The sequence below is a fragment of the Ambystoma mexicanum genome, chromosome 12 (genome assembly GCF_040938575.1).
Source record: "Ambystoma mexicanum isolate Mex_15411 chromosome 12, UKY_AmexF1_1, whole genome shotgun sequence".
Taxonomy (NCBI): domain Eukaryota; kingdom Metazoa; phylum Chordata; class Amphibia; order Caudata; family Ambystomatidae; genus Ambystoma; species Ambystoma mexicanum.
Genome location: NC_090936.1, coordinates 1,242,644,841 through 1,242,670,350, shown reverse-complemented (window position 1 = coordinate 1,242,670,350; position 25,510 = coordinate 1,242,644,841). Strand labels below are relative to the sequence as shown.

The window sequence follows — 25,510 nt, the reverse complement described above, 5'->3', positions numbered from 1 at the left end:
GCCTTCCATGTGCACATTAGGAGGTTTGTCTGTATTTTGCCCCAGCGTGCCTGGACAGAGCCCTCTATAGATGAGTTTCCTGCATCTGTAATGATTATGCCTTTTCTTTTGTGTGAAAATGCCTTCTGCCACGAATGTTACCAAAAAAGGAGATTTGGGTGGGGGGTGGCCGGCTTGGGGGCGCAAATGAGAACGGATGGAATTGCGCGCACAGCATTTGGTGGGGTAGGGGAGGAACATGACTTTTTCCGTGGCTCACCACCCTCCCACTCTTGCAATGCTGGATACTCCCCTGCCGAGGACAACCCCCAGGCTCGGTGAGGGTGAAAGACCCTGTGAGAGAGCACAGAGCACTCTGTGCACACAGAGCAGTACATTATCGAGCCGCAAAACTGGGGACCCAGTGATCATTGCCTTTCCCAAACAGTAGTCTTGAGAAGATGGCTTGCAAGGTGCACACATTACAGTAAGATACACACACATACTATTCTGTGCATACTTTTCAAGCCATGAAAGTCATTTCTCAATTTTTTTACTATTTCACCTCTGAACGCCGCCCCTCCTCCAAACTCCTCCCCTGGCCCTTGTGGGATCCCCTTCACATTTCTTTCATTTCCACCACTGCACCCCAGCCAGTGCTTACATCTTTGCCTTGGGAAAAGTGTGTTTAGGCCCTGTCAACTCTCCTTAATACAAACAAGTTCTTTCTTTAGCAAAGGTCAAAGCCAATGTGTTCAATAAAACATACATCCCTCATCCCTGAATAGAAAGGGAGGAAACATTCAACAAATCTGAAAAGACATTTTCCAATGGAACCTTTTTTGACAAAATGACAGTTTTCACTCACAATTTGAATACAGAAACAATTCAGGGTAAATCACTCAGTGCGGGAGAATTGTCACATCTGTACCTTGCCTTTATTCAGAGACGTCATTTGGGGTCGCCAGGGGTCGCAGTTGCGACCCCTGTGGTCTCCCTTGTTACCCCCAGAAAAAAAAGATTTGTTTAAAAACTTTTATTGATTTTTTACTTTTTTTAAAATGTAAGATCCTGGGCTGTGGCCAGAGTCATGTGGCTCTTCATTTATGGAGTGCCTGACATTCATGTTGAGGCCCCTTACAAAAAAAAGACAGGTTCCACAATTGTATCACTTTGAGCAGTGATCCTAAATAAGAAAGAACAGGAATAACACATCATGTGTCTTTCTGGAATTCTATACAGTAATTGCTAGACTCATTAAGGGTTTATTTCAGGCACACTTCAGGGGGTGAGTCACTGATTTAGTCTGTTCTTAAACACCTCAACTCAGCCTTTCACCCTTCTGAGGTCAATAAATGAGTACCAACACAGGTTGGGTGATAGTGTATGTATGTTTGATCTCTATAAAGCGCTTAAGCGTAAGTGCTATATAATAACATATTATCATTTGGCCTTGGACGTCTGCTTGCATTCACAGTAATTTGGTAATATAGTCCTATACACACTGATATTAACGATACATATGGTGATCCATTCTTGTATGAAATGTATATAGCATTATGGTGACATCGCAACCATATTTTTCGTAATGTTCTTAGGAACAATATGTGAGTCCCTTCCTGTTTTGACAAGGGGTGAAAGGTTGTGTTCCATCGCTTCCCGTGATGTCACTTTGAGGTGGGGGTCAAATGACATCACTTCCTGTGATGTCATCACTTCCGCTACCCCTGGCATTTTGGTGAAATGACGTCCCTGCCTTTATTGTGCATGTGGCAATTCTCGCCAAAATGAACCGTTGTGAGTTTTCTAAGAACGCCTTTGCAAGTACACAATCATGACTGTTTGGTTTGTTTAGTTACTCTTCCTGGTGCAACGTACTGAGTACCTCTGACCCCCGCACCTGTAGACCCCAGAGAGAAGGCTACTGGCCGGTAAGCTAGGGTCAAAGGTCGAGTTACCTCCTCATAGTTGGGGCAATAATAGGCTAGTTTCGATGCAGAGCAGGAGTGTGATTGGCTACCACTTACTTTGCAGGAAGTTGGAGACCTCCTCCAGCTGCGGGATGTTACTCTCGTTGTACCCGCAGTACTTCTCCAACAGTGGGAAGACGTGGTTGTGCTCATAGCAGGCGTGCGTGGGGTACAGGGTCTTCAGCTCCCGGAAGACGGTCCCCCAGGTCTTCTTCTCATCCTCGGTGTATTCCACGTGAGGGATCGGCTGCCCACTGCACCCAGGGAAAATATGAGCGTTAATGACCGAGAGATGAAAAGGCAGCCACTCATTCCATCCTGGAGCCCCCAGTGCCACGCCCACTGCCCCGCGAACATCATTCAGTGACCACAGCCACAGCAACTTGGAGGGTGGGGCCGGCAACCATTTTCTATTTCTATGTGTTTATAACGCGCCGACAGCCCGCAGGCATCAGGGCGCGGAGACATCCTAAGGAGGATTTGCATGGAAAGATGGAAAAAACAGAGAAGAGAAAAGGGAGGTCAAGGCTCACCTTGATTATACCTAGGGGAAAGCCCTAGGGTATCAGGAGGTTACTGAAATAGGTGGGTTTTCAGTAATTTCCTGAAATTGCTATGGTTTCCTTCCAGTCTTAGGTTCCCTGGGAGGCTATTCCAAAACTTGGCTGCTCTGACCGGGAAAGCTCTGCCTCCACCTGCTGCTCGTCTAACCATTGGGATTGCTAGAAGGCCTATGTTGGCTGACCTAAGGTTTCTCCTAGGTGTGTAGAGTGAGAATTTCTCTTTAAAGTATCTAGGCGCCTTGCCATATAGACATCTATGAACAATCGCCATGGCCTTAAAATTGACTCTCTCTTCAATTCTGAGCCAATGAATTTTATAGCATCAGTTCCCAAACAGACGCCCTGAAGGCAATAGGGTTAAACATCTTCCCAAACTAATGTGTCCACCGTCTCACTGCTGTGCGCGTGGCCTCTGCTCTCTCAAAGTACTCGGAGCTCTGTCCAACCACCTCAATCTGCAGGTTGCCGTCCTAATCTCCTCATGCTCGCCCTGGCCTGTGCCCGGCCTTTGCTCAAGCCCCTCCCCTTCTGGCCGGTTCCTTATCCTAGTGAATATGATCAAATGTTACACTTGGACGAGCAGCTAAAGAAAATATATACATTACTTCTGCATTATGGCGGGTGCATGGCTGAGGTGCACTGGTGGACGGTCGATGTGAAATGGTGGATGGTGGATGTGCATGGTTGGATGGCTGAGATGCACCAGTGGATGGCTGAGGTGCATTGGTGGATGATGGAGGTGCATTGGTGGATGCTTGAGGTGCATTAGTGGATGGCTGAGGTGCATTGTTGGATGACTGAGGTGCTTTGGTGGATGTGTGAGGTGCATTGGTTGATGGTTGAGGCGCATTGGTGGATGATGGGGGATCATTGGTGGATGGCTGAGGTGCATTGTTAGATATTTGAGTTGCATTGGTGTATGGCTGAGGTGCATTGGTGTATGGGTGAGGTGCATTGGTTGATGGTGGAGATGCATTGGCGGATGGTTGAGTTGCATTGGTGGATGGCTAAGGTGCATTGGGGGATGGCTGAGGTGCACTGGTGGACGGTCGATGTGCAATGGTGGATGGTGGACGTGCATGGTTGGATGGCTGAGGTGCACCGGTGGATGGCTGAGGTGCATTGGTGGGTGGATGAGGTGCATTGGTGGATGGCTGAGGTGCATTGGTGGATGGTGGAGGTGCATTGGTGGTCGGTGGATGGTAGAGGTGCATTGGCGGATGTAGAGGTGCATTGGTGGATGGTGGAGGTGAATTGGCAGATGGATGAGGTGCATTGGTGGATGATGGCGATGCATTGGTGGATGGTAGAGATGCATTGGTTGATGATGGAGGTACCTTGGTTGATGATGGAGGTGCATTGGTGGATGATTGAGGTGCATTGGTGGATGGATTAGGTGCATTGGGGGATGGCTAAGGTGCATTGGTGGATGGCTGAGGTGCATTGGTGGATAGTTTATGGGCATTGGTGGATGGCTGAGGTGCATTGGTGGATGGATGATGTGCAATGGTGGATGGTAGACGTGCATGCTTGGATGGCTGAGGTGCATTGGTGGATGGCTGCGGGGCATTGGTGGTTGGCTGCGGTGCATTGGATGGTTGTTGTGCAATGGTGGATGGTAGACGTGCATGGTTGGATGGCTGAGGTGCACTGGTGGGTGATTTATGGGCATTGGCAGATGACTGAGGTGCATAAGTGGATGGTTGAGGTGCTTCAGGCGGTTCTGGTAGTGCATCTTTTTCCCACCTGTGTGCAGAAACTGATCGTCCAGCACCGTGGCCGTGACTCACATGCAGTTCCACAAATGCAACTCAGTTATAATCTGCACCCCCCTGTTACACCTGGTGCCACGCCCATCTGTTATTACCTCTCCCCTCCTGTTCTTAAGCAGCCCCTAATGTCCCAGCAACAGGGGCCACAATGCAGTTCTTCCAGTGCACGTGGGCCTTAAACCCAGGCTGACCTTCTTCACCTCTAGCTATTCCTGCTCTGATGCACCCACAATATTCTGCACAGGCAGGGGAATGTTGCATGGTGGATGCAGGCATGCAACACCTCACATTCCAGTACTGAGCTCAATGCAGGCGTGCAACACCTCACATTCCAGTACTGCGCTCAATGCAGGCATGCAACACCTCACATTCCAGTACTGCGCTCAATGCAGGCGTGCAACACCTCACATTCCAGTACTGAGCTCAATGCAGGCATGCAACACCTCACATTCCAGTACTGAGCTCAATGCAGGCGTGCAACACCTCACATTCCAGTACTGAGCTCAATGCAGGCGTGCAACACCTCACATTCCAGTACTGCGCTCAATGCAGGCGTGCAACACCTCACATTCCAGTACTGAGCTCAATGCAGGCGTGCAACACCTCACATTCCAGTACTGAGCTCAATGCAGGCTTGCAACACCTCACATTCCAGTACTGCGCTCAATGCAGCGGTGCAACACCTCACATTCCAGTACTGAGCTCAATGCAGGCGTGCAACACCTCACATTCCAGTACTGCGCTCAATGCAGGCGTGCAACACCTCACATTCCAGTACTGCGCTCAATGCAGGCGTGCAACACCTCACATTCCAGTACTGCGCTCAATGCAGGCGTGCAACACCTCACATTCCAGTACTGAGCTCAATGCAGGCGTGCAACACCTCACATTCCAGTACTGCGCTCAATGCAGGCGTGCAACACCTCACATTCCAGTACTGCGCTCAATGCAGGCGTGCAACACCTCACATTCCAGTACTGAGCTCAATGCAGGCATGCAACACCTCACATTCCAGTACTGAGCTCAATGCAGGCACCTCACATTCCAGTCCTGAGACCTGCATATATTCATTCAGAGGGCCCCTTTCCTCCCCCTTATTGTTACTTCGGATGTCTGCCTCAGTCATGGCCAATTCTAATCACACATTGTTAATGCATGGCACTAGTGCGATACACAGCTCTGCCAGAGGCCTCGACCCTAAGCAGCCCCCTGTGATTTCATTCCATAGACCTGCTGGCAGCAGCTACCACTTCAGTGTCAGGGGGTTAAGAGCCAGTTCTGTAAATGCACAATCCCACCCCCCACCATGACAGGACCGAGACCCACAAACAGCTCTGCCAATTTACCTCCCTCCTGATTCCTTACTATTCCAGGTCAGACTAGGCCCCCACAAAGCGATGCCTACGTGTGCCCATCTTGCCATCTAGCAACACCAGGTAATGGTACTGGGGTCCACCCAACGCTCCACCAGTGCACCAATATACTCCTGACCTGCAGACACGTCTGCCCCGTGTCCTGCCTTGCACAGTGTGACCTTGCACCATTCACATTACCAAGCTCGGGAACACTATTCTGTGCCTCGCTTGCACGGTGAAAGATTCCAAGGGGTGAGAGTGAGCTAGAACCCAACACAGCTTACGGAAATACACATCCTATCAGGTGGTGCGAGGGGACACAGGGTGCGAGAGGGAGCTCACCCTGCAAAGCATACATACATTGACAAAAGTGATACAGGCAGTGTGGGCATTCCGGTGGCTGGAATAAGGACTCTCACAGCAAAGGGTAGCAATGAGCAAAAGTGCTGAAACTAGACCAAACCATTGCTGACTCTGCCATAGGACAGCTTGCTTAGCAACTTAAACCAGGGGATATGCCCTACCATGGAAGCATTGCCAGCCATGTGAAACGTGTTTGCATAGGCAACACATAGCCTGACTGCTCAGCTGCGCATCTGATTACTGACTGCACTCTGGCAAAGTCATCCAATACTATGTGAGGTTATCAGAGGTCAAGGGTCATGGGATGTCACTTCAGCTACCCCATGCATTTTGGTGAAATGACGTCTCTGTCTTAACTCTTAGATCAAAGGCGAATCTCGCCCGGGCGTCCGCCCGACCCCCTGCTCAGACAGCAGGTAAGCATGCACCAACATGTGTTACCCCCTCTGTCCCCACCAGCCATCCCCACCCTCTCTGGTCCCCCCGTGTTGTTCCCTTGTGCCCCCCCCTTCCCGCACACAGGAGTCTGTCCTGATACATTCTGGTTTCACCATCACTGTCTTGTGGCCAATGCTGGATTTGACTTTTATGGACTTCATTCATTCACGGTGCGTCACCCTTTCTCAACTCTCATGCTGGACTTCCTTTGCATCTTGTACTCATGGTGGCCCTGAATCATGCTGTTCCCATCTTCATCTTGTATCCTGGCTTGCAACATTGTGTGTTACTACTGACTTCTGCAATTGTGTTTGCTCTCCCCTCTTGCTTCTCCACTCTTTTTGACTGCTTAGTCTCTGTTCTCCCCTCTCCCTTCTCCTATCTCCTCCCCTCCTCCCCTTACTTTCTTCCATGCACTTACTCTATCAGAATTTTCCACTTAATCTATCAGAATTGTCCCTGGACCTAGTATGATAGCAACCTCGTCTGTCTCCACCCCCTGCCCCCTCTCCCCTTACTTATTCCCCCCGTACCCCTCTCCAGCACTATATGAAATGTCGTCAGGCTGAGTACGATAGTTAATTTCACATCCTTACTGTTCATGGTCTGTAAGAATGTCATTGTATTTTGCATAGTTCCCTCCCTTGCCTTGAAGCGCTTTGAAACACATTGTGTATAGGCGCTATATAAATAAACTATCATATCATATCAATTTCACAGAGAAATGAGGAGCAAAGGCTGGCAAGACAATCCTGCCCTCTAGTCTAATAATGAGCGCGCTTGCTTTCTAGCTGTACATCACCTACACACGCTATATAGATAAATACGTGCACGTGGACTTTGGGCACTGCCGCACATTTCTGGCAATGCCCCTAACTCTCTGGACTGTGCCTACGGGTACAGAGTAAGACGTGTTGGAGGGACCTTTTTAGTTTGGGCTGCTAGGGGGTGCTGAAAGCGCTGTTTATAAGGCAAATCTATTGTCCTGGGACGCAAAGATACCAGAGAGGAGGGATGTGAGGAGGGACAGTCCGACTCGAGTGCGGTTTGATTATTCCCTCACCCCTTGACCACCGATGGACTCGCTGCGGCAACTCCCACCCTCTATCTCTCCCAAGTAACACACCTCCCGGATCACTTTAGGTCTGTGTGTTTGCTTTCCCAGCAGCCTCCTGAAAGATAATGGCGTAACCGCAGCTAAAAACCAGCTCCAGCAGTAATCAAACTGTCTCAACCAAGTGTGCCTTCAACCTCCTGATTTGTACGCAGTATGTGTGACCTTGCATCTATTCCTTGCATTGAATTCCTGCTGAAACCAGGAATGGAAAAGTCAACAGCGTGGACCTTTTGAGTAGGCATGGGGTAGGCATTTGCCAGGCACTGCCATAATGGCACTACCTGCCCATAAAATGGGCACATCTGGAACATGATAACGGTGCCTGGCAAAGGGCTGTGCGCTACCCACACACAAGCCAAACCTGCTGGCTTTGCCACTGCTGGTATTGTAAGCAGCACAGGCAGCAGTGACTCCGGGGGTGAATGCGGAGGAGGGGTGGAGGTCTTCGGGGGGCAAAACCCTCTAGTTTTGGAAGAGTGGCGACAGGAGGGAAGGGCCCAGACCCCGGGTCCTGAGATGAAGGCAGCCATGTGTCCACAAAGGGCCACATCCCACAGTGTGGCTGCGTCAGAGACAGGAGCGGGCCATTATTGGAATATCGTGTGCACCATCCGGAGTGCGGGTCTTCGGGGTGCAAGACCCTCTAGTGTTGGAAGAGTGGGGACAGGAGGGAAGGGCCCAGACCCCGGGTCCTGAGATGGAAGGCAGCCATGTGTCCAGAGAGGGCCACATCCCACAGTGTGGCTGCGTCAGAGACAGGAGCGGGCCATTATTGGAATAACGAGTGCACCCTCCGAGGGTGGGGGTCTTAAGGATGCAAGACCCTCTAGTGTTGGAAGAGTGGGGACAGGAGGGAATAGCCCAGGGACTCAGAGCAACATGGCCCCAGGTCCTGAGATGGAAAACAGCCACGTGGCCGCAGAAGGCCAGATCTCACAGTGTGGCTGCGTCAGAGACGGGAGGGGGCCATTATTGGCATAACGTGTGCATCCTCCGGGGTGGGGGTCTTTAGGATGCAAGACCCTCTAATGTTGAAAGAGCGGTAACAGGAGGGAAGGGCCCAGACCCCGGGTCCTGAGATGGAAGGCAGCCATGTGTCCAGAGAGGGCCACATCCCACAGTGTGGCTGCGTCAGAGACAGGAGCGGGTCATTATTGGAATATCGTGTGCACCCTCCGGAGTGGGGGTCTTCGGGGTGCAAGACCCTCTAGTGTTGGAAGAGTGGGGACAGGAGGGAAGGGCCCAGGGACTCAGAGCAACATGGCCCCGGGTCCTGAGATGGAGGCAGCCACGTGGCCACAGAGGGCCAGATCTCACAGTGTGGCTGCGTCAGAGACAGGAGCGGGACGCTATTGGCATAACGTGCGCACCCTCCGCTTTAATGTAAATCCGAGGCTCCGGCAGCGGTGATGGAAGCCAGGCTGCGCCGGATTCACTAAGCAGCCCTTTGTAGTCGCAGCTGATAATGCCGCGCAATTAGACAACAAAGCAGCCAGTCTGATGCACGGGGGGTAGGGGGGGACTCTGCAATTAAGTTTTATTTATCAGAACATGTTTTGCGAGGTGAGTCTTTATCTCCCCACCTCCCGCTGCTGCCCCTAGCCCCCCACCCCGCCGCCCCGCTTCCCTGTGCTGCCAGCCTCTGTTTACCGCTTTTCTTTGCACCTCTCCTGCTCTTTCTTCCGGCAGCCTTGGGTCGGGGTGCCCCTGGAGGGGCGCATTACACTACTCCTGGGGCACGCCTGGGCGCTCTGATACTACTGGCCACCCCTTGAATGCATGCCCTTGTTTGGGGGCGCCCTGGTACTCACTGTTTGTAGTTGAAGGCGATGTCCGCGAATTCCTTCCTCCGCGCTCGGTAGACGGCATCCGTGAACCCCTAGAAACACGGAGACATGCGGGGGGAGGGGGGCACATATTGGTTAATAATCAGACTTTTCCTCTGGGGGCAATGAAAAGAAACAGAGGGGAGGGGCTTGGATTCGAGCAAATAAGACCACATGAAAAACAACTCACAAAGATCGACAATTAACATCGAATTCAACAAACTAACGCGGTGCGACAGCTTCACGCATTTCATCATTTTTAGCGACGTGTTCTGGGCGCAGTCACCGGCTGGTGAACTTTGGGGCTCTTCACTTAGTAGCCCCCTTCTCCCCCTCTAACCCCGAGACTAAAGGAGCCATCATCCCGCCCCACCCTTCATCGCTCCCAAAGCGCCCCGAAGCATCTTTAGAAAGGTTTACGGCACTACATAAAGGCCGTTCTCGAGTGCCATATCTGGCCGCGGCCCCGTGGACCCCCCACGCCCGCCTTATTTCTGAGGCCGAGTCACTGGGGCCGCAGGTGTGAACTCGGGCTCCCTGAATGCACAGCTCATTGCGTCTCGTGTCGGTTTGTTTGCAGGAGCTTGCGCTGAACTACACACACCACGCAACACCCCATCTAATGCCTTTTGAATTAAGCAATTCTTTGAGGATCTAATTATCTCCAATCTACGCACCCCAATTAAAATAATTGCTGCAATTTTCTCGGCCCTTCATGTGCGCTTCTGAAGATGAAAAGAACTTGTGGGGGCGCTCCAATGCCACCCCCAGGGCTCGGTGGACACAGCACGTGGGTGTCGCGCATTCAAAATGGGGCGCAGTGACCCCCACACTCAGCTGTTTATGAAAGGAGCAGGCATTGTGAGGCTGGAGAACTCACTCGAGGGGGTCCTAGCCCCCCTGTTCTGCCCAGTAGTGCGTCTATTCTGCGACAAGGTGAGTAATATTCATAGGTTTCGATGCTGTTCCCCCGGGAATTTTGGCGCTACATAAAGCAACTGCGTCCACAGGTAGCAGCTGAGGATTACTAGGACTGCAGGGGTAAGTATGGGAATCAAACTCCTACTTACCAACCCAAGAGACGAGGCAGACACAGCCCCACAGGTCACCCGCCTTTGCCTCTTAGGCTAGGCAACAAGCTAAACTCTGCCAGAGGGGATGGGAGCGGGCACACGTGCACCCCAAGCATCACTAGTGCTGTGATGCCAAACTAAGGGAATGCCCAAACAAGGTCCCATAGGAACCGGGGACTAGGAAGACACCCGACTAATTACAAACACTGCAGACCCAGCCTGTAAAGGAAACGCAAAGAACACAGACTTAGGAAGAAAAGGGACGAACAGGCAATATTTTCAGCAGCCATGTGAAAGTCACTGGAGATGTCTTTAAAAAGTCAGAGAGTGGGATCATCAAGTCACAAGAGGCCTCTAAGGCAGGCCAGGAGGACAGTGTGGGGTGAAATAGCCCTGAGTGCCATAATTAAAGGCCGGAGTCAGTATGAGGGCTCCCCAAAATGAAAGGCTGTCTTGAATTAACATGGAAATAAGGTCCTTCAATTTCAAAGTGAAAAGGAGTGAAATTGAGCATCAAAACACAGAGTTGCATAACAATGTTCATTGCCTTACATAAGGGAAAGGCATGAGACAACATTTGCAAGACGTCTTGGAGAGCTGAAGTCCTATTATCAGAAACAGCAGTATCCAGAATATTAAAAGAAAATGCCAAGATTGTGTGCAAGCCTGCGCAGCAGAATGGAGACTGATACTTAGACTGATATAATTGCATGTAAAATCAGTTTCCCCTTTCAGTTAAAGATATGCTCCTTAAAAATGTGTGCAAGAGTTGTAATAAATGACCTGGAGCTCTGTCCATCAGGAGCCCATGACAGAGGAGACCATAATTCATAGAATCTACAAGTAGATGTACATTGCAGCAAAAAAAAAGGTTTCACGGCTGAAACGTCACTCAGTGACATTGCAATTGTGCCTTTAAAATGAACACTATAAGCATTCAGATGTACAGCTAAAGTCTCTAAATATATAATTATGTTGCCCTTCTGTAACCACTGTGTGCAGGAAACAACTTTTGCAAGGGTTTACATGTTCAGACTGTGTGCATTTTCAAGGGTTACTTAAAAGTAGAAGGCTTTCAGCAGAGGCAGGCCCACATCCTGTTTTCTGGTTTCGTTTCTCTGCTGTGGGTCCTCGAAATTGAAACCACATTTATTTCAAAGCCCATTTTCATGGGAATGGAAGTCTGGTTGCCCCTTCAAACATGAAGCCATTCTATTAAAAATACAAACCAAAGGCTGGTAGAGATAATTTTGGTGGAGGGACCAGTTAAAGAGTTGCCCTGCTCCCTAGCTTTTATGAATCAAACCACTTAAGCCATGATAAAGCTGCCCATTATCCCTTGAAGCCTTGGGTTAATCTAAACACTAGAACCCCTCTTGATTTCACAGCCAGTAACAGGTCCAGTCCAAGGGTGGGGGCCAGAGCTAAAGGATAGTTTCACTGCCATTGTACACAATGGGAGATATACTGTTTATGGGATAACTTTGGCAATATTGATCACACACTATTCATGTTCAGATTTCCGAAAAGCTGTCAGCGAGCTGATTCTAGTGAGCCAAACACAATTTTGGTGATACCAACATACCAAAAGTTATGTAGAAAAACTTGATGTGGTTCTCTGTATAAATGTGAGAAGCATAACAATTTCAGAAAATATGTAAAATGTGATCCATATTCCGCCCACCGAGAGCCATATTTTTCATTAATATTGTTCAGGAGTAAATGAGAAAATACTGTAGCTTCGCACCAGTAGGTCACACAGACACTTGACAAAGTTTATGCGATTCACTGATCAATGTAGTATTAAAACATGTGTCATATGTGTCCAAATATGAAGAGAAAGGGCATTTGTCATACATTGAGATTTCCATGTGCAAAAACCAGACCCAGCCCCCTGTCCCCAGTGAGATGATGGATGGGTCTCCTCCCCTGGTTTCCCAAAACACTCCCACATCATCCGGACCTAACGGCGCAAAGATGGGAGGGAACCCTGGAACACTGCACAATCCATTCTGCAAGAACTATGACACATCTGTGACATCCCTTGCCTTATATATAAGTCACTCCGCCTCAAATCAGGGCTCGCGCAACCAAATCTTGAGGTGTCCAGCTGATAAAAGGTGGAACCATCTTAGCAGAGTGAGGCATAAATCTTGGAATGGAGCCAGGAGCTGTTGTAGCTGGATAAGAACCCTTTTGGGGGACAGAGAGAATCCTTGACTGACCACTTGATTGTCCCAGCAGCAGTGATGCTCTGAGGCCCCCCTGATGTCCATCAAGCCCTCCCCTGTAAGTATAGACAAGCCCAGCCATAGATTAAATAAGCCCCATCTTCTTCAGCATTGCCATAGAGATTCCCCCATGGAAAAATCGTATTTGTTTGTGCATTTCAGTCATTTTCCTATTGAAAAATCCTTTACTCATTTGTGCATTGTAGTAATTTTACCATTGAAAAATCCTTTGTTTGCTTTTACATTTCAGTCATTTCCCATTGAAGAATCTCAAGTTACTTGTGTAGATCCCTAGTATATTTTTCTCAGTAAATCAATTAATTTCCACATGTATTTCACGGGGTTGGGATAGTTGGAATTCTAAACCAACTATCTCTTCCCAGTGCATTGTGAGTCGTTTAGTTATAAAGTGTTCCCCAAAGAATTAATTTCATTGTGAGCTGAAAAATGAATGTGTCTGTGTATTTAAATTATGTCCTATAAAACAAATTTCTATCTGCATCCGTATTTTCCCCTGGCTCTGTACTCCTAACCTAAAAAGTGATTTTCAATTTGTGAGCTCTCCCTTTGCCCAGAGCCTACCTGTTATTTGCCTCTGTCATTTTAACTAAAAAACAATTTTCCTATCGTGAGTTCCCCATTGTCTAGAGCTTGCCTGTCATTTGCAGCCTTAGTCAAAAATAATTTCATTTTAATTTTCTTTTCCGTTGAAAGTGAGTTTAACCTTTTGAAAATCGTTTTTCCTAGTCTGTTCTTCTTTCCCTACTGTATTGTGGGAACAAATTTCCAATTGCATTCCCTTTCCATTTGCCCATGTGTTGCACATTCTAAAATCGATTTTCCTCGTGTGCTGGCTAGTATGTTCTAAAGCCCTATTTGTCTTCTATGTATAAACAGCATGGAGTACATGTTGTGCTGTCCCATAGCAATTGCCCTAACTAGGTGCAAACCCATTTTTCTGGGTGCAGAAAAACCAATGGTCCCATTCATTGCTGGCTCCCCATATTGTTTCTGAAAGCCCCACTCAAAATCCGATTTTAACCTTGTGTTCCCATTCCTTGCCACTGCCTTCCACTGAGAACTGACAAGCCTAGTGGAGGTCTAGAGGGGTGGGGGGGTGAGGGATGCTGGGACTTAAAAATTCTTAGTGTGCACATGCACTTTCCTGTGGGGGGCATTCATTTTCATGGTGTTTTGAACTGCTTTGATAGTAGTGGTGAGAGAAGTAAAAAGTAAATCCTTGTGCTTTACATGTTTGAGTTGTCTCAGTGTGCCACTCTTCCTAAAACAGACTCTGAAATGTGTGTTGCCACACCTTGGTAGCCATTATAACTGTTTATTCTATGTTCCTATCAAATCAGAAATTAATAAAAATATTCATTGATAACACAGCAGCCTGGTTCCTAGTCTATTGTGACACAGGGTGCTTGTGGAGGTTGGGTGTGAGACGGGTTGGAGACCACCTTAAAAATTATCTAGATTGTAAACATAAAAAGCAGTTTTATCGTGCGCCACATTCATTGCAGGGGAAATAGATCCCTGACTTGCTTGTGCTGTATAATATATCATGACAACAGAACCAATACAAATCACTTTATTGACTCTGATGGGCTTTCTAATTGCTGAATCTAAAATGAAAATAGCACCGCAAGCGCTCCACACTCGCCACATTTTGATGATGACCTTTTACCACCGCACTTCGATGCTCACATGTGGGGCATGTTTCTATGAAGCTGTACAACCGTTTTAGATGCCACTTGGCTACTTAAACTTGTATTTCGAAAATGCACTTCAAAATGGCCACAGCATCCTTGTAGTGAGGACTCCAATTACTGCCTAGGTAGCTCCCCCCTGTGAATGGGCAGCCCTTACACTCAAGAACCAATCCAGGGTGCCGGCAGACGGAAGCCGGCCACTTCAAGCAAGCCCTGCAGTAAGGCTCCTGCCTGTGTCTGTCCAGGCCTTGGGGCAGGGGGTCAGAGAACCCCTCCTCTTGACACCCCCGCAGCATCTCATGGAGCAGCCACCAGGCATACGACCTGTTATCCCACAAACTTGGGCCTCTGGAACTTTGTACACCACTCAAGAATACACATGAGTCATGGCTGGACATTGTTATCACTTTTTCAACTAACCTAAACAGCTGCTGAACCAAGGTGTGCCTATGCCATTCTGCCTTTGTGCCTGACATACTCATTCTTTCAAAGCATGTCTGCGCTTCTGGTGTAATTCGAATCCTGGTGTGTTCTCAAACATATCTGCACCCCATTTTGCATTGCATTCTGTGCTTCTGGTGTAATTTGAATCTTGGTGTGTTTTTTAACATCCCTGCACTGCTTTTCTGGTGCTAAAGTGTTCCCATTTCATCTGTTTCTGGCTTCCCTTGACTACTAGGCTGCTCAGTGAGTTTGTGCTCATTCTGTGCTGTGCAGCCCCTCCTCTTTCACCCTACTGACCTCTGCCGCCCTATGGCATTCATCCTCTCTCCTATCTATTCTAACTGCTATACTATCACCCATCCTCCCTCTCTCATGAAGTCTGGAAGAAGAAAGCTTAATAAATACATCCTGAACACTAGCCCCGGGCTATTGATCACAGACACCTATGTCAGTGCAACTTCCAGACATATTTTCATTGATATCCTATATTCTGTCCCCTCTCCAGATCTATGGACTTCTCATCTTATCTCTCCTATCTCTCCTCTCACATCTTCACCCATTAATGGTGGCATTAGATGGGAAGTACTCTTGGCGGATTCTCATCATCCAGGTGTATCATTAATATCTATCACAATGGCACTATCTTGGTTCAGGGTCCTCAGCACAACCTCCTCCTCTGCGACCGGTGTTTACCTTCCCTCATCAACTTCCTTCCCAAACTTGCTACCCCTTTTTCCACTCTCTCTGTCCCCACTCCTCTGACTGGTGTTCAATGCCCCTGTTCCCCTCCTCGGAAAATCTTCAAAGACAGTGACCTCTTGCATCTAACCATGCTTAATGCTCGCTCTGCTATCAAGCACTCTGCCGACATCTGCCTCCTCCTTGAAGACCTTGACCTTGATATCCTCGCTCTTACACACATGTGGGTCAATGCAAGCTCAGTCACTGCTTTTAACTAGCTTCTCCCTGATGGCTATAAAATAATCTCCAAGGAACTCCCTAACCGCGCTGGCGGTGGGGTTACCCTGATCTTCCCTGAGTGGGTCCCTTCCTCCCTGATACCCACCCAGCCTTACTCCTCATTCAGAAGCCTTGTTTGCAAACGGGTCATCTCCCCCACCTGCTTCCTGACCATCGCCGCCTTCTTCAGGCCTCCTGGCTCTATTACCCGAATCCTCTCTGAATGGGCTGATTCTCCTCCTCTCTCCTCTCGTGCACCTCTAAACTCCTTCTCCTGGGTGACTTCAACATCCACCTTGACTCCTCAATCACGGCATCCACTCTCTTCCGTGACCTCTGACCTCGCTCACCCTCTCCATTCTCCCCTATGGTCCTACCCACTTGGCTGGCCACACACTTTATTGCAGACACATCTTGAGCACCCTCGCTTCTCTTTCCCCCTCCCTTCCCCCACCCTCCTGCAACCTATGCCATCCACCACCCCTCCGCCTTTCTCTCCTCCTTCTCTCCTGTCACATCTGACAAGGCCACTTGAGTCGTCCGCATATGAAGGTCTCCTTTCAAACAGGTCTCCATTAAGGACAACGTTGTCGCTCTTACCCCTGCACTTGCTGATTTCTGTAACCACTCCTTTGCTACTGGATCTTTCCCCTCTTCCCTCAAGCACTCCCTTGTGCCCCCCTCCTGAAAAAACCTTCTGCAGACCCGTCCTGTGAAGCTAACTACCACCCCATCTCTTTTGCCCCCTCCCGTGCGAAACATTTGGAGAAAATGGTCTTCCCACAACTGACCCAGCATACTGAGCTCGTTGGTTGCCTACATGACCATCAATCTGGATTCCGAGCATCCAGAGGCACGGAAACTGCTCTTCTGAACACCCGTAAAGAACTGCCCACATCTCTTGACTCTAACTCTCCAGCCGTTCTCATTCTACTTGATCTCCCCACTACATTTGATATCGTTAACCATTCTATCCTCATAAAATGGCTCCACAATACCCTAGGTGTCTCGGAGCAGGCATTGGACTAGGTGACCTCCTTCCTCAGTGACCATCCCTCCTAGGCTATCCTGGGCTCTTTCTCCTCCTGCACCTCTATCTCTTCTTGTGGCTTCCCCCAGGGCTCCAACCTTTCTCCCTGGCTCTTTATCACCTATCGTGCCCCGTTTGCACATCTAATTTCCACCTACTCCCCTCACTTCCAGTGTTATGCAGATGACACACAACTCTTCTTAAAACTTGTCTCTGATCCTCTCCTTACCTCCTCCGTCATTCCTGACTGCCTATCTGCCATCCAATCCTGGTGTGCCTCCAATGATATGTGCCTCGATGCAAGCAAGACTGACATCCTTCCCATTGGGACTCCTGCCCCCTCTTTCTTGCCCTCACTCTGGCCACCCTCTATGTGTTCTCCCCCTTCTCCTTCATCTGAAGCCAAAAACCTTGGAGTCATCTTCGACTCCTCTCTTTCCTTCCTCCCTCACAACCAGGACCTTGCAAAGAAGGCCCACTTTCAACTCCAAGTCCTCAAAGGAATCCTTCCTTTCCTCACTTTTCCCCAGAAGCTCGACGTCTCTAGTGCTCTGGCACTCTCTAGGGTGGACTACTGCAATAGCCTGTTCGTTAATCTGCCCTCTTCCTCTCTACATCTTCTACAGCTAATCCAGAATAGGGGTGCAAGAGTTATCCTTGGCCTCAAGCCCAGGGACTGCATCTCTCCAGCCCTATAAACTCTCCACTGGCTCCTCTTTGCTGAAGGATCAAATTCAAATCCTTCTGCATCATCCACAAAGGCTGCCTGGGACCACACTTTCATCAACTGGCTCTCACTAAATACTCTCCCTCCGGATATTTATGTTCTTTTGGCACCAACTCTCTGCATGTCAAGCGCTTCGCTAAACAGCGAGCTGGTGGCCAATCTTTTTCCTCTTCTGGCTCCCTCCTATAGAACAGCCTCCCCTTCCCTCTCCATCTTGAGTTGGATCTCCTCAAATTCCAGAAGCTCCTGAAGACTTTCCTTTCAACCCCCCTCCTCCTCACTCCTTTGATAAACCCTAAAGTTATTGAGATTTGTGTCCAGGGCCCCTATGTGTCCACCTGGGTCCTGGCCTCCCACCCCAATCGCCTTCAGCCTCTGCTCACTCCCAGCGCTTGCCTTTGGCACCCCCTGGCCTGTGCTATCACATGCCTGCACCTATTTATTGGCAGTTGACCACTCTAACCAAGTGATCTCTACCAGTCCTTTAACAGTCTGCAACGTACTCCCTAGCACTTCCCTGCTTGTTACTCTCAGCACTTACCCACCGCCCTCATCCCTCTCTCTCTCTGCACTTGCGTGAGCTCTGAATGCTCTCAAGGCCTAGAACACTGCCTCTCGCTTTTATTGTTATATTTGCTTTTCATTCCCATGTTCCCTCCCTGTTGCCCCGTCGGTGCTTTGATGTATAAGCGCCTTATAAATGCACAATAAATAAATAATTAAACATGTATTCCCGCTTTGCAGAAACTGGGAGTCTGGGAGCTAACATGAAGGGATTGGCATTAGGGCACACGTTGCCCTCGTGGAATGAGTGCATTCGTTCACTGGAGTGTTGCACCAGAGTAATGCTTGCACTAATGCTAACATGAAGGCATTAGCACAAGGGCAAACCTTGCCATGGTGTGAAAGTGCATTGAAACAATATATTTGTTTGCACAGGGGCAGGCTTGCCTGATCCTAACAGCATTCCAGCGTTCACAGGAACTGGGGCGACGTTTCTGTAACACTCCCTCTAGTGGCGGCACGGATGGTTTTTTGCCGAACATTTTTTGCCGAACATTTTTGCCTGAAAAAATTCAACAATGTTTTTACTTTATTGGGGTGGCGTCCCCCCCAATCCCCGCCCTATTATGCATTGTCTATTCTCCGCCCCACTCTACCCCTTGTATGCCCTTATCCCCCTGCCCCATTTTCGGCAAAGAAAAGCCGCGAAATAAACGGGTGAAGAATGAACGTGGACCTGGTACCGACTGCAGAGGGCGGATGCCATCTGTTCCGGATAATCAGTGCACCAAGAAACGGCTCCCTGTCCCTGTAAAGCACTGATTATGTGTTACTCTCATCAGATGGAGGTTATTTCGAAGTTACACTTCCCGAGACACACGGGCATCGGCGCTGCTGGGTAAGGTGTGGGCTACCATCGCGTGGGCACATCAGGGTGGGTGCCAGGCTTCCTGCAGCTAAAGCCTGAGGTGGCAGAGAGTCGAGTTCACTCTCATTGATAGGAATGCTGAACCGTCAAGCTGCTTTTCATGCCCCTTGTAGACGGGCGGAGGCATACATAACATCCCCCGCCCCTAGGCGCTACATATAATCATTCACATCCCCCGCCCCTAGGCGCTATATATAATCATTCACATCCCCCGCTCCTAGGCGCTGCATATAATCATTCACATCCCCCACTCCTAGGCGCTGCATATAATCATTCACATCCCCCACCTCTAGGCGCTGCATACAATCATTCACATCCCCCGCTCCTAGGCGCTGCATATAATCATTCACATCCCCCGCCCCTAGGCGCTACATATAATCATTCACATCCCCCGCTCCTAGGCGCTGCATATAATCATTCACATCCCCCGCCCCCAGACGCTGCATATCATCATTCACATCCCCCGCTCCTAGGCGCTGCATATAATCATTCACATCCCCCACCCCCAGGCGCTGCATATAATCATTCACATCCCCCGCCCCCAGGCGCTGCATATAATCATTCACATCCCCCGCCCCAGGCGCTGCATATAATCATTCACATCCCCCACCCCTAGGCGCTACATATAATCATTCACATCCCCCACCCCAGGCGCTGCATATAATCATTCACATCCCCCGCTCCTAGGTGCTACATATAATCATTCACATCCCCCGCCCCTATGCGCTACATATAATCATTCACATCCGCCACCCCCAGGCGCTGCATATAATCATTCACATCCCCCAATCCCAGGCGCTGCATATAATCATTCACATCCCCCACCCCCAGGCACTGCATATAATCATTCACATCCCCCACTCCAGGCGCTGCATATAATTATTCACATCCCCCACCCCAGGCGCTGCATATAATCATTCACATTCCCCACCCCCAGGTGCTGCATATAATCATTCACATCCCCCAATCCCAGGCGCTGCATATAATCATTCACATCCCCCAACCCAAGGCACTGCATATAATCATTCACATCCCCCACTCTAGGCGCTGCATATAATCATTCACATCCCCCACTCCAGGCGCTGCATATAATCATTACCATCCCACACCCCAGGCGCTGCATATAATCATTCACATCCCCCACCCCTAGGCGCTACATATAATCATTCACATCCCCCACCCCAGACGCTGCATATAATCATTCACATCCCCCGCTCCTAAGCGCTACATATAATCATTCACATCCCCCGCCCCTAGGCGCTACATATAATCATTCACATCCGCCACCCCCAGGCGCTGCATATAATCATTCACATCCCCCACCCCCAGGCGCTGCATATAATCATTCACATCCCCCACCCCCAGGCGCTGTATATAATCATTCACATCCCCCGCCCCTAGGCGCTGCATATAATCATTCACATCCCCCGCCCCAGGCGCTGCATATAATCATTCACATCCCCCACCCCAGGCGCTGCATATATTCATTCACATTCCCCACCCCAGGTGCTGCATATCATCATTCACATCCTCCACCCCAGGCGCTGCATATAATCATTCACATCCCCCACCCCAGGCGCTGCATATAATCATTCACATCCCCCACCCCAGGCGCTGCATATAATCATTCACATCCCCCGCTCCTAGGCGCTACATATAATCATTCCCATCCCCCGCTCCTAGGCGCTGCATATAATCATTCACATCCCCCGCTCCTAGGCGCTACATATAATCATTCACATCCCCCACCCCCAGGCGCTGCATATAATCATTCACATCCTCCGCCCCTAGGCGCTGGATATAATCATTCACAGCTCCCACCCCAGGCGCAGCATATAATCATTCACATCCCCCGCCCCTAGGCGCTGCATATAATCATTCACATCCCTCACCCCAGGCGCTGCATATAATCATTCACATCCCCTGCCTCTAGGCGCTGCATATAATCATTCACATCCTCCGCCCCTAGGCGCAGCATATAATCATTCACATCCCCACCACTAGGCGCTGCATATAATCATTCACATCCCACGCCTCTAGGCGCTGCATATAATCATTCACATCCCCCGCTCCTAGGCGCTACATATAATCATTCACATCCCCCGCCCCTGGGCGCTGAATATAATCATTTCCATCCCCCGCCCCTAGGCGCAGCATATAATCATTCACATCCCCCGCCCCTAGGCACTATATATAATCATTCACATCCCCCGCTCCTAGGCACAGCATATAATCATTCACATCCCCCGCTCCTAGGCGCAGCATATAATCATTCACATCCCCCGCCCCTAGGCGCTACATATAATCATTCACATCCCCCGCTCCTAGGCGCTGCATATAATCATTCACATCCCCCGCCCCTAGGCGCTACATATAATCATTCACATCCCCCGCTCCTAGGCGCTGCATACAATCATTCACATCCCCCGCCCCCAGGCGCTGCATATAATCATTCACATCCACCGCCCCTGGGCGCTGAATATAATCATTTCCATCCCCCACCCCTAGGCGCAGCATATAATCATTCACATCCCCCACCATTAGGCACTACATATAATCATTCACATCCCCCACCCTAGGCGCTGCATATAATCATTCACATCCCCCGCCCCAGGCGCTGGATATAATCATTCACATCCCCGGCAGCTAGGCGCTGCATATAATCATTCATATCCCCCACCGCAGCCGCTGCATATAATCATTCACATCCCCCGCCCCTAGGCGCTGGATATAATCATTGACATCCCCGGCCCCTAGGCGCTGCATATAATCATTCACATCCCACACCCCTAGGCGCTGGATATAATCACTCCCATCCCCCACCCCTAGGCGCTGCATATAATCATTCACATCCCCCACCCCAGGCGCTGCATATAATCATTCACATCCCCCACCCCAGGCGCTGGATATAATCATTCACATCCCCGGCAGCTAGGCGCTGCATATAATCATTCATATCCCCCACCGCAGCCGCTGCATATAATCATTCACATCCCCCGTCCCTAGGCGCTGGATATAATCATTGACATCCCCGGCCCCTAGGCGCTGCATATAATCATTCACATCCCACACCCCTAGGCGCTGGATATAATCACTCCCATCCCCCACCCCTAGGCGCTGCATATAATCATTCACATCCCCCACCCCAGGCGCTGCATATAATCATTCACATCCCTCGCCTCTAGGCACTGCATACAATCATTCACATCCCCTGCCCCAGGCGCTACATATAATCATTCACATCCCCCGCTCCTAGGCGCTGCATATAATCATTCACATCCCCCGCCTCTAGGCGCTGCATACAATCATTCACATCCCCCGCCCCTAGGCGCTACATAAAATCATTCACATCCCCCGCCCCTAGGCGCTCCATATAATCATTCACATCCCCCGCCGCTAGGCGCTGAATATAATCATTTCCATCCCCCACCCCTAGGTGCAGCATATAATCATTCACATCCCCGCCCCAAGGTGCTGCATATAATCATTCACATCCCCGCCCCTAGGCGCTAAATATAATCATTCACATCCCCCACCACTAGGCGCTACATATAATCATTCACATCCCCCGCCTCTAGGCGCAGCATATAATCATTCACATACCCCACCACTAGGCGCTACATATAATCATTCACATCCCCCGCTCCTAGGCGCTGCATATCATCATTCACATCCTCCACCCCAGACGCTGCATATCATCGTTCACATCCCCCGCTCCTAGGCGCAGCATATAATCATTCACATCCCCCACCACTAGGCGCTACATATAATCATTCACATCCCCCACCCTAGGCGCTGCATATAATCATTCACATCCCCCGCCCCAGGCGCTGGATATAATCATTCACATCCCCGGCCCCTAGGCGCTGCATATAATCATTCACATCCCACACCCCTAGGCGCTGGATTTAATCACTCCCATCCCCCACCACTAGGCGCTGCATATAATCATTCACATCCCCCACCCCAGGCGCTGCATATAATCATTCACATCCCCCGCCTCTAGGCGCTGCATACAATCATTCACATCCCCCGCCCCAGGCGCTACATATAATCATTCACATCCCCTGCTCCTAGGCGCTGCATATAATCATTCACATCCCCCGCCTCTAGGCGCTGCATACAATCATTCACATCCCCCGCCCCTAGGCGCTACATAAAATCATTCACATCCCCCGCCCCTAGGCGCTCCATATAATCATTCACATCCCCCGCCCCTAGGCGCTGAATATAATCATTTCCATCCCCCACCCCTAGGCGCAGCATATAATCATTCACATCCCCCGCCCCTAGGCGCTGCATATAATCATTCACATCCCCACCCCTAGCGCTACATATAATCATTCACATCCCCCACCACTAGGCGCTACATATAATCATTCACATCCCCCGCCTCTAGGCGCAGCATATAATCATACACATCCCCCGCTCCTAGGCGCTGCATATCATCATTCACATCCTCCACCCCAGGCGCTACATATAATCATTCACATCCCCCTCCCCTAGGCGCTGGATATAATCACTCCCATCCCCCACCCCTAGGCGCTGAATATAATCATTCACATCCCCCGCCCCAGGCGCTACATATAATCATTCACATCCCCTGCCTCTAGGCGCTGCATATATTCATTCACATTCCGCACCCCCAGGCGCTACATATAATCATTCACATCCCCCACCCCAGGCGCTGCATATATTCATTCACATTCCTCACCACTAGGCACTACATATAATCACTCCCATCCCCCACCCCAGGCGCTGGATATACTCATTCACATCCCCCACCCCAGGCGCTGCATATCATCATTCACATCCCCCACCCCAGGCGCTGCATATATTCATTAACATTACCCACCACTAGGCGCTATATATAATCACTCCCATCCCCCACCCCAGGCACTACATATAATCATTCACATCCCCCGCCCCAGGCGCTGCATATAATCATTCACATCTCCCACCCCAGGCGCTGCATATAATCATTCACATCCCCCACCCCCAGGCGCTGCATATAATCATTCACATCCCCCGCCCCCAGGCGCTGCATATAATAATTCACATCCCCCGCCCCAGGCGCTGCATATCATCATTCACATACTCCACACCAGGCGCTGCATATAATCATTCACATCCCCAACCCCAGGCGCTGCATATAATCATTCACATTCCGCACCCCCAGGCGCTGCATATAATCATTCACATCCCCCAATCCCAGGCGCTGCATATAATCATTCACATCCCCCACCCCCAGGCACTGCATATAATCATTCACATCCCCCACTCCAGGCGCTGCATATAATCATTCACATCCCCCACTCCAGGCGCTGCATATAATCATTACCATCCCACACCCCAAGCGCTGCATATAATCATTCACATCCCCCACCCCTAGGCGCTACATATAATCATTCACATCCCCCACCCCAGGCGCTGCATATAATCATTCACATCCCCCGCTCCTAGGCGCTACATATAATCATTCACATCCCCCGCCCCTAGGCGCTACATATAATCATTCACATCCGCCACCCCCAGGCGCTGCATATAATCATTCACATCCCCCACCCCCAGGCGCTGCATATAATCATTCACATCCCCCACCCCCAGGCGCTGCATATAATCATTCACATCCCCCGCCCCTAGGCGCTGCATATAATCATTCACATCCCCCACCCCAGGCGCTGCATATATTCATTCACATTCCCCACACCAGGTGCTGCATATCATCATTCACATCCTCCACCCCAGGCGCTGCATATAATCATTCACATCCCCCACCCCAGGCGCTGCATATAATCATTCTCATCCCCCACCCCAGGCGCTGCATATAATCATTCACATCCCCCGCTCCTAGGCGCTACATATAATCATTCCCATCCCCCGCTCCTAGGCGCTGCATATAATCATTCACATCCCCCACCACTAGGCGCTGCATATAATCATTCACATCCCACGCCTCTAGGCGCTGCATATAATCATTCACATCCCCCGCCCCTAGGCGCTACATATAATCATTCACATCCCCCGCCCCTGGGCGCTGAATATAATCATTTCCATCCCCCGCCCCTAGGCGCAGCATATAATCATTCACATCCCCCGCCCCTAGGCGCTATATATAATTATTCACATCCCCCGCTCCTAGGCGCAGCATATAATCATTCACATCCCCCGCTCCTAGACGCAGCATATAATCATTCACATCCCCCGCCCCTAGGCGCTACATATAATCATTCACATCCCCCGCTCCTAGGCGCTGCATATAATTATTCACATCCCCCGCCCCTAGGTGCTACATATAATCATTCACATCCCCCACCCCCAGGCGCTGCATATAATCATTCACATCCTCCGCCCCTAGGCACTGGATATAATCATTCACAGCTCCCACCCCAGACGCAGCATATAATCATTCACATCCCCCGCCCCTAGGCGCTGCATATAATCATTCACATCCCTCCCCCCCGGCGCTGCATATAATCATTCACATCCCCTGCCTCTAGGCGCTGCATATAATC

The 25,510-nt window shown here is 50.0% G+C and overlaps 1 protein-coding gene across 2 annotated transcripts in view; it reads right to left on the bottom strand.

Annotated features, from left to right (window-relative positions):
• The window catches only part of PAH (phenylalanine hydroxylase), a 418,172-nt gene that overhangs the window by 76,606 nt on the left and 316,056 nt on the right, over positions 1 to 25,510 (bottom strand). For both annotated transcript variants that reach the window (XM_069629925.1, XM_069629926.1), the window contains 2 exons: positions 9,369 to 9,436; positions 2,007 to 2,203 (listed from right to left, as the gene is read on the bottom strand). In XM_069629925.1, coding sequence (XP_069486026.1) covers positions 2,007 to 2,203; positions 9,369 to 9,436 — 265 coding nt within the window. The remainder of the gene's footprint in view (positions 1 to 2,006; positions 2,204 to 9,368; positions 9,437 to 25,510) is intronic.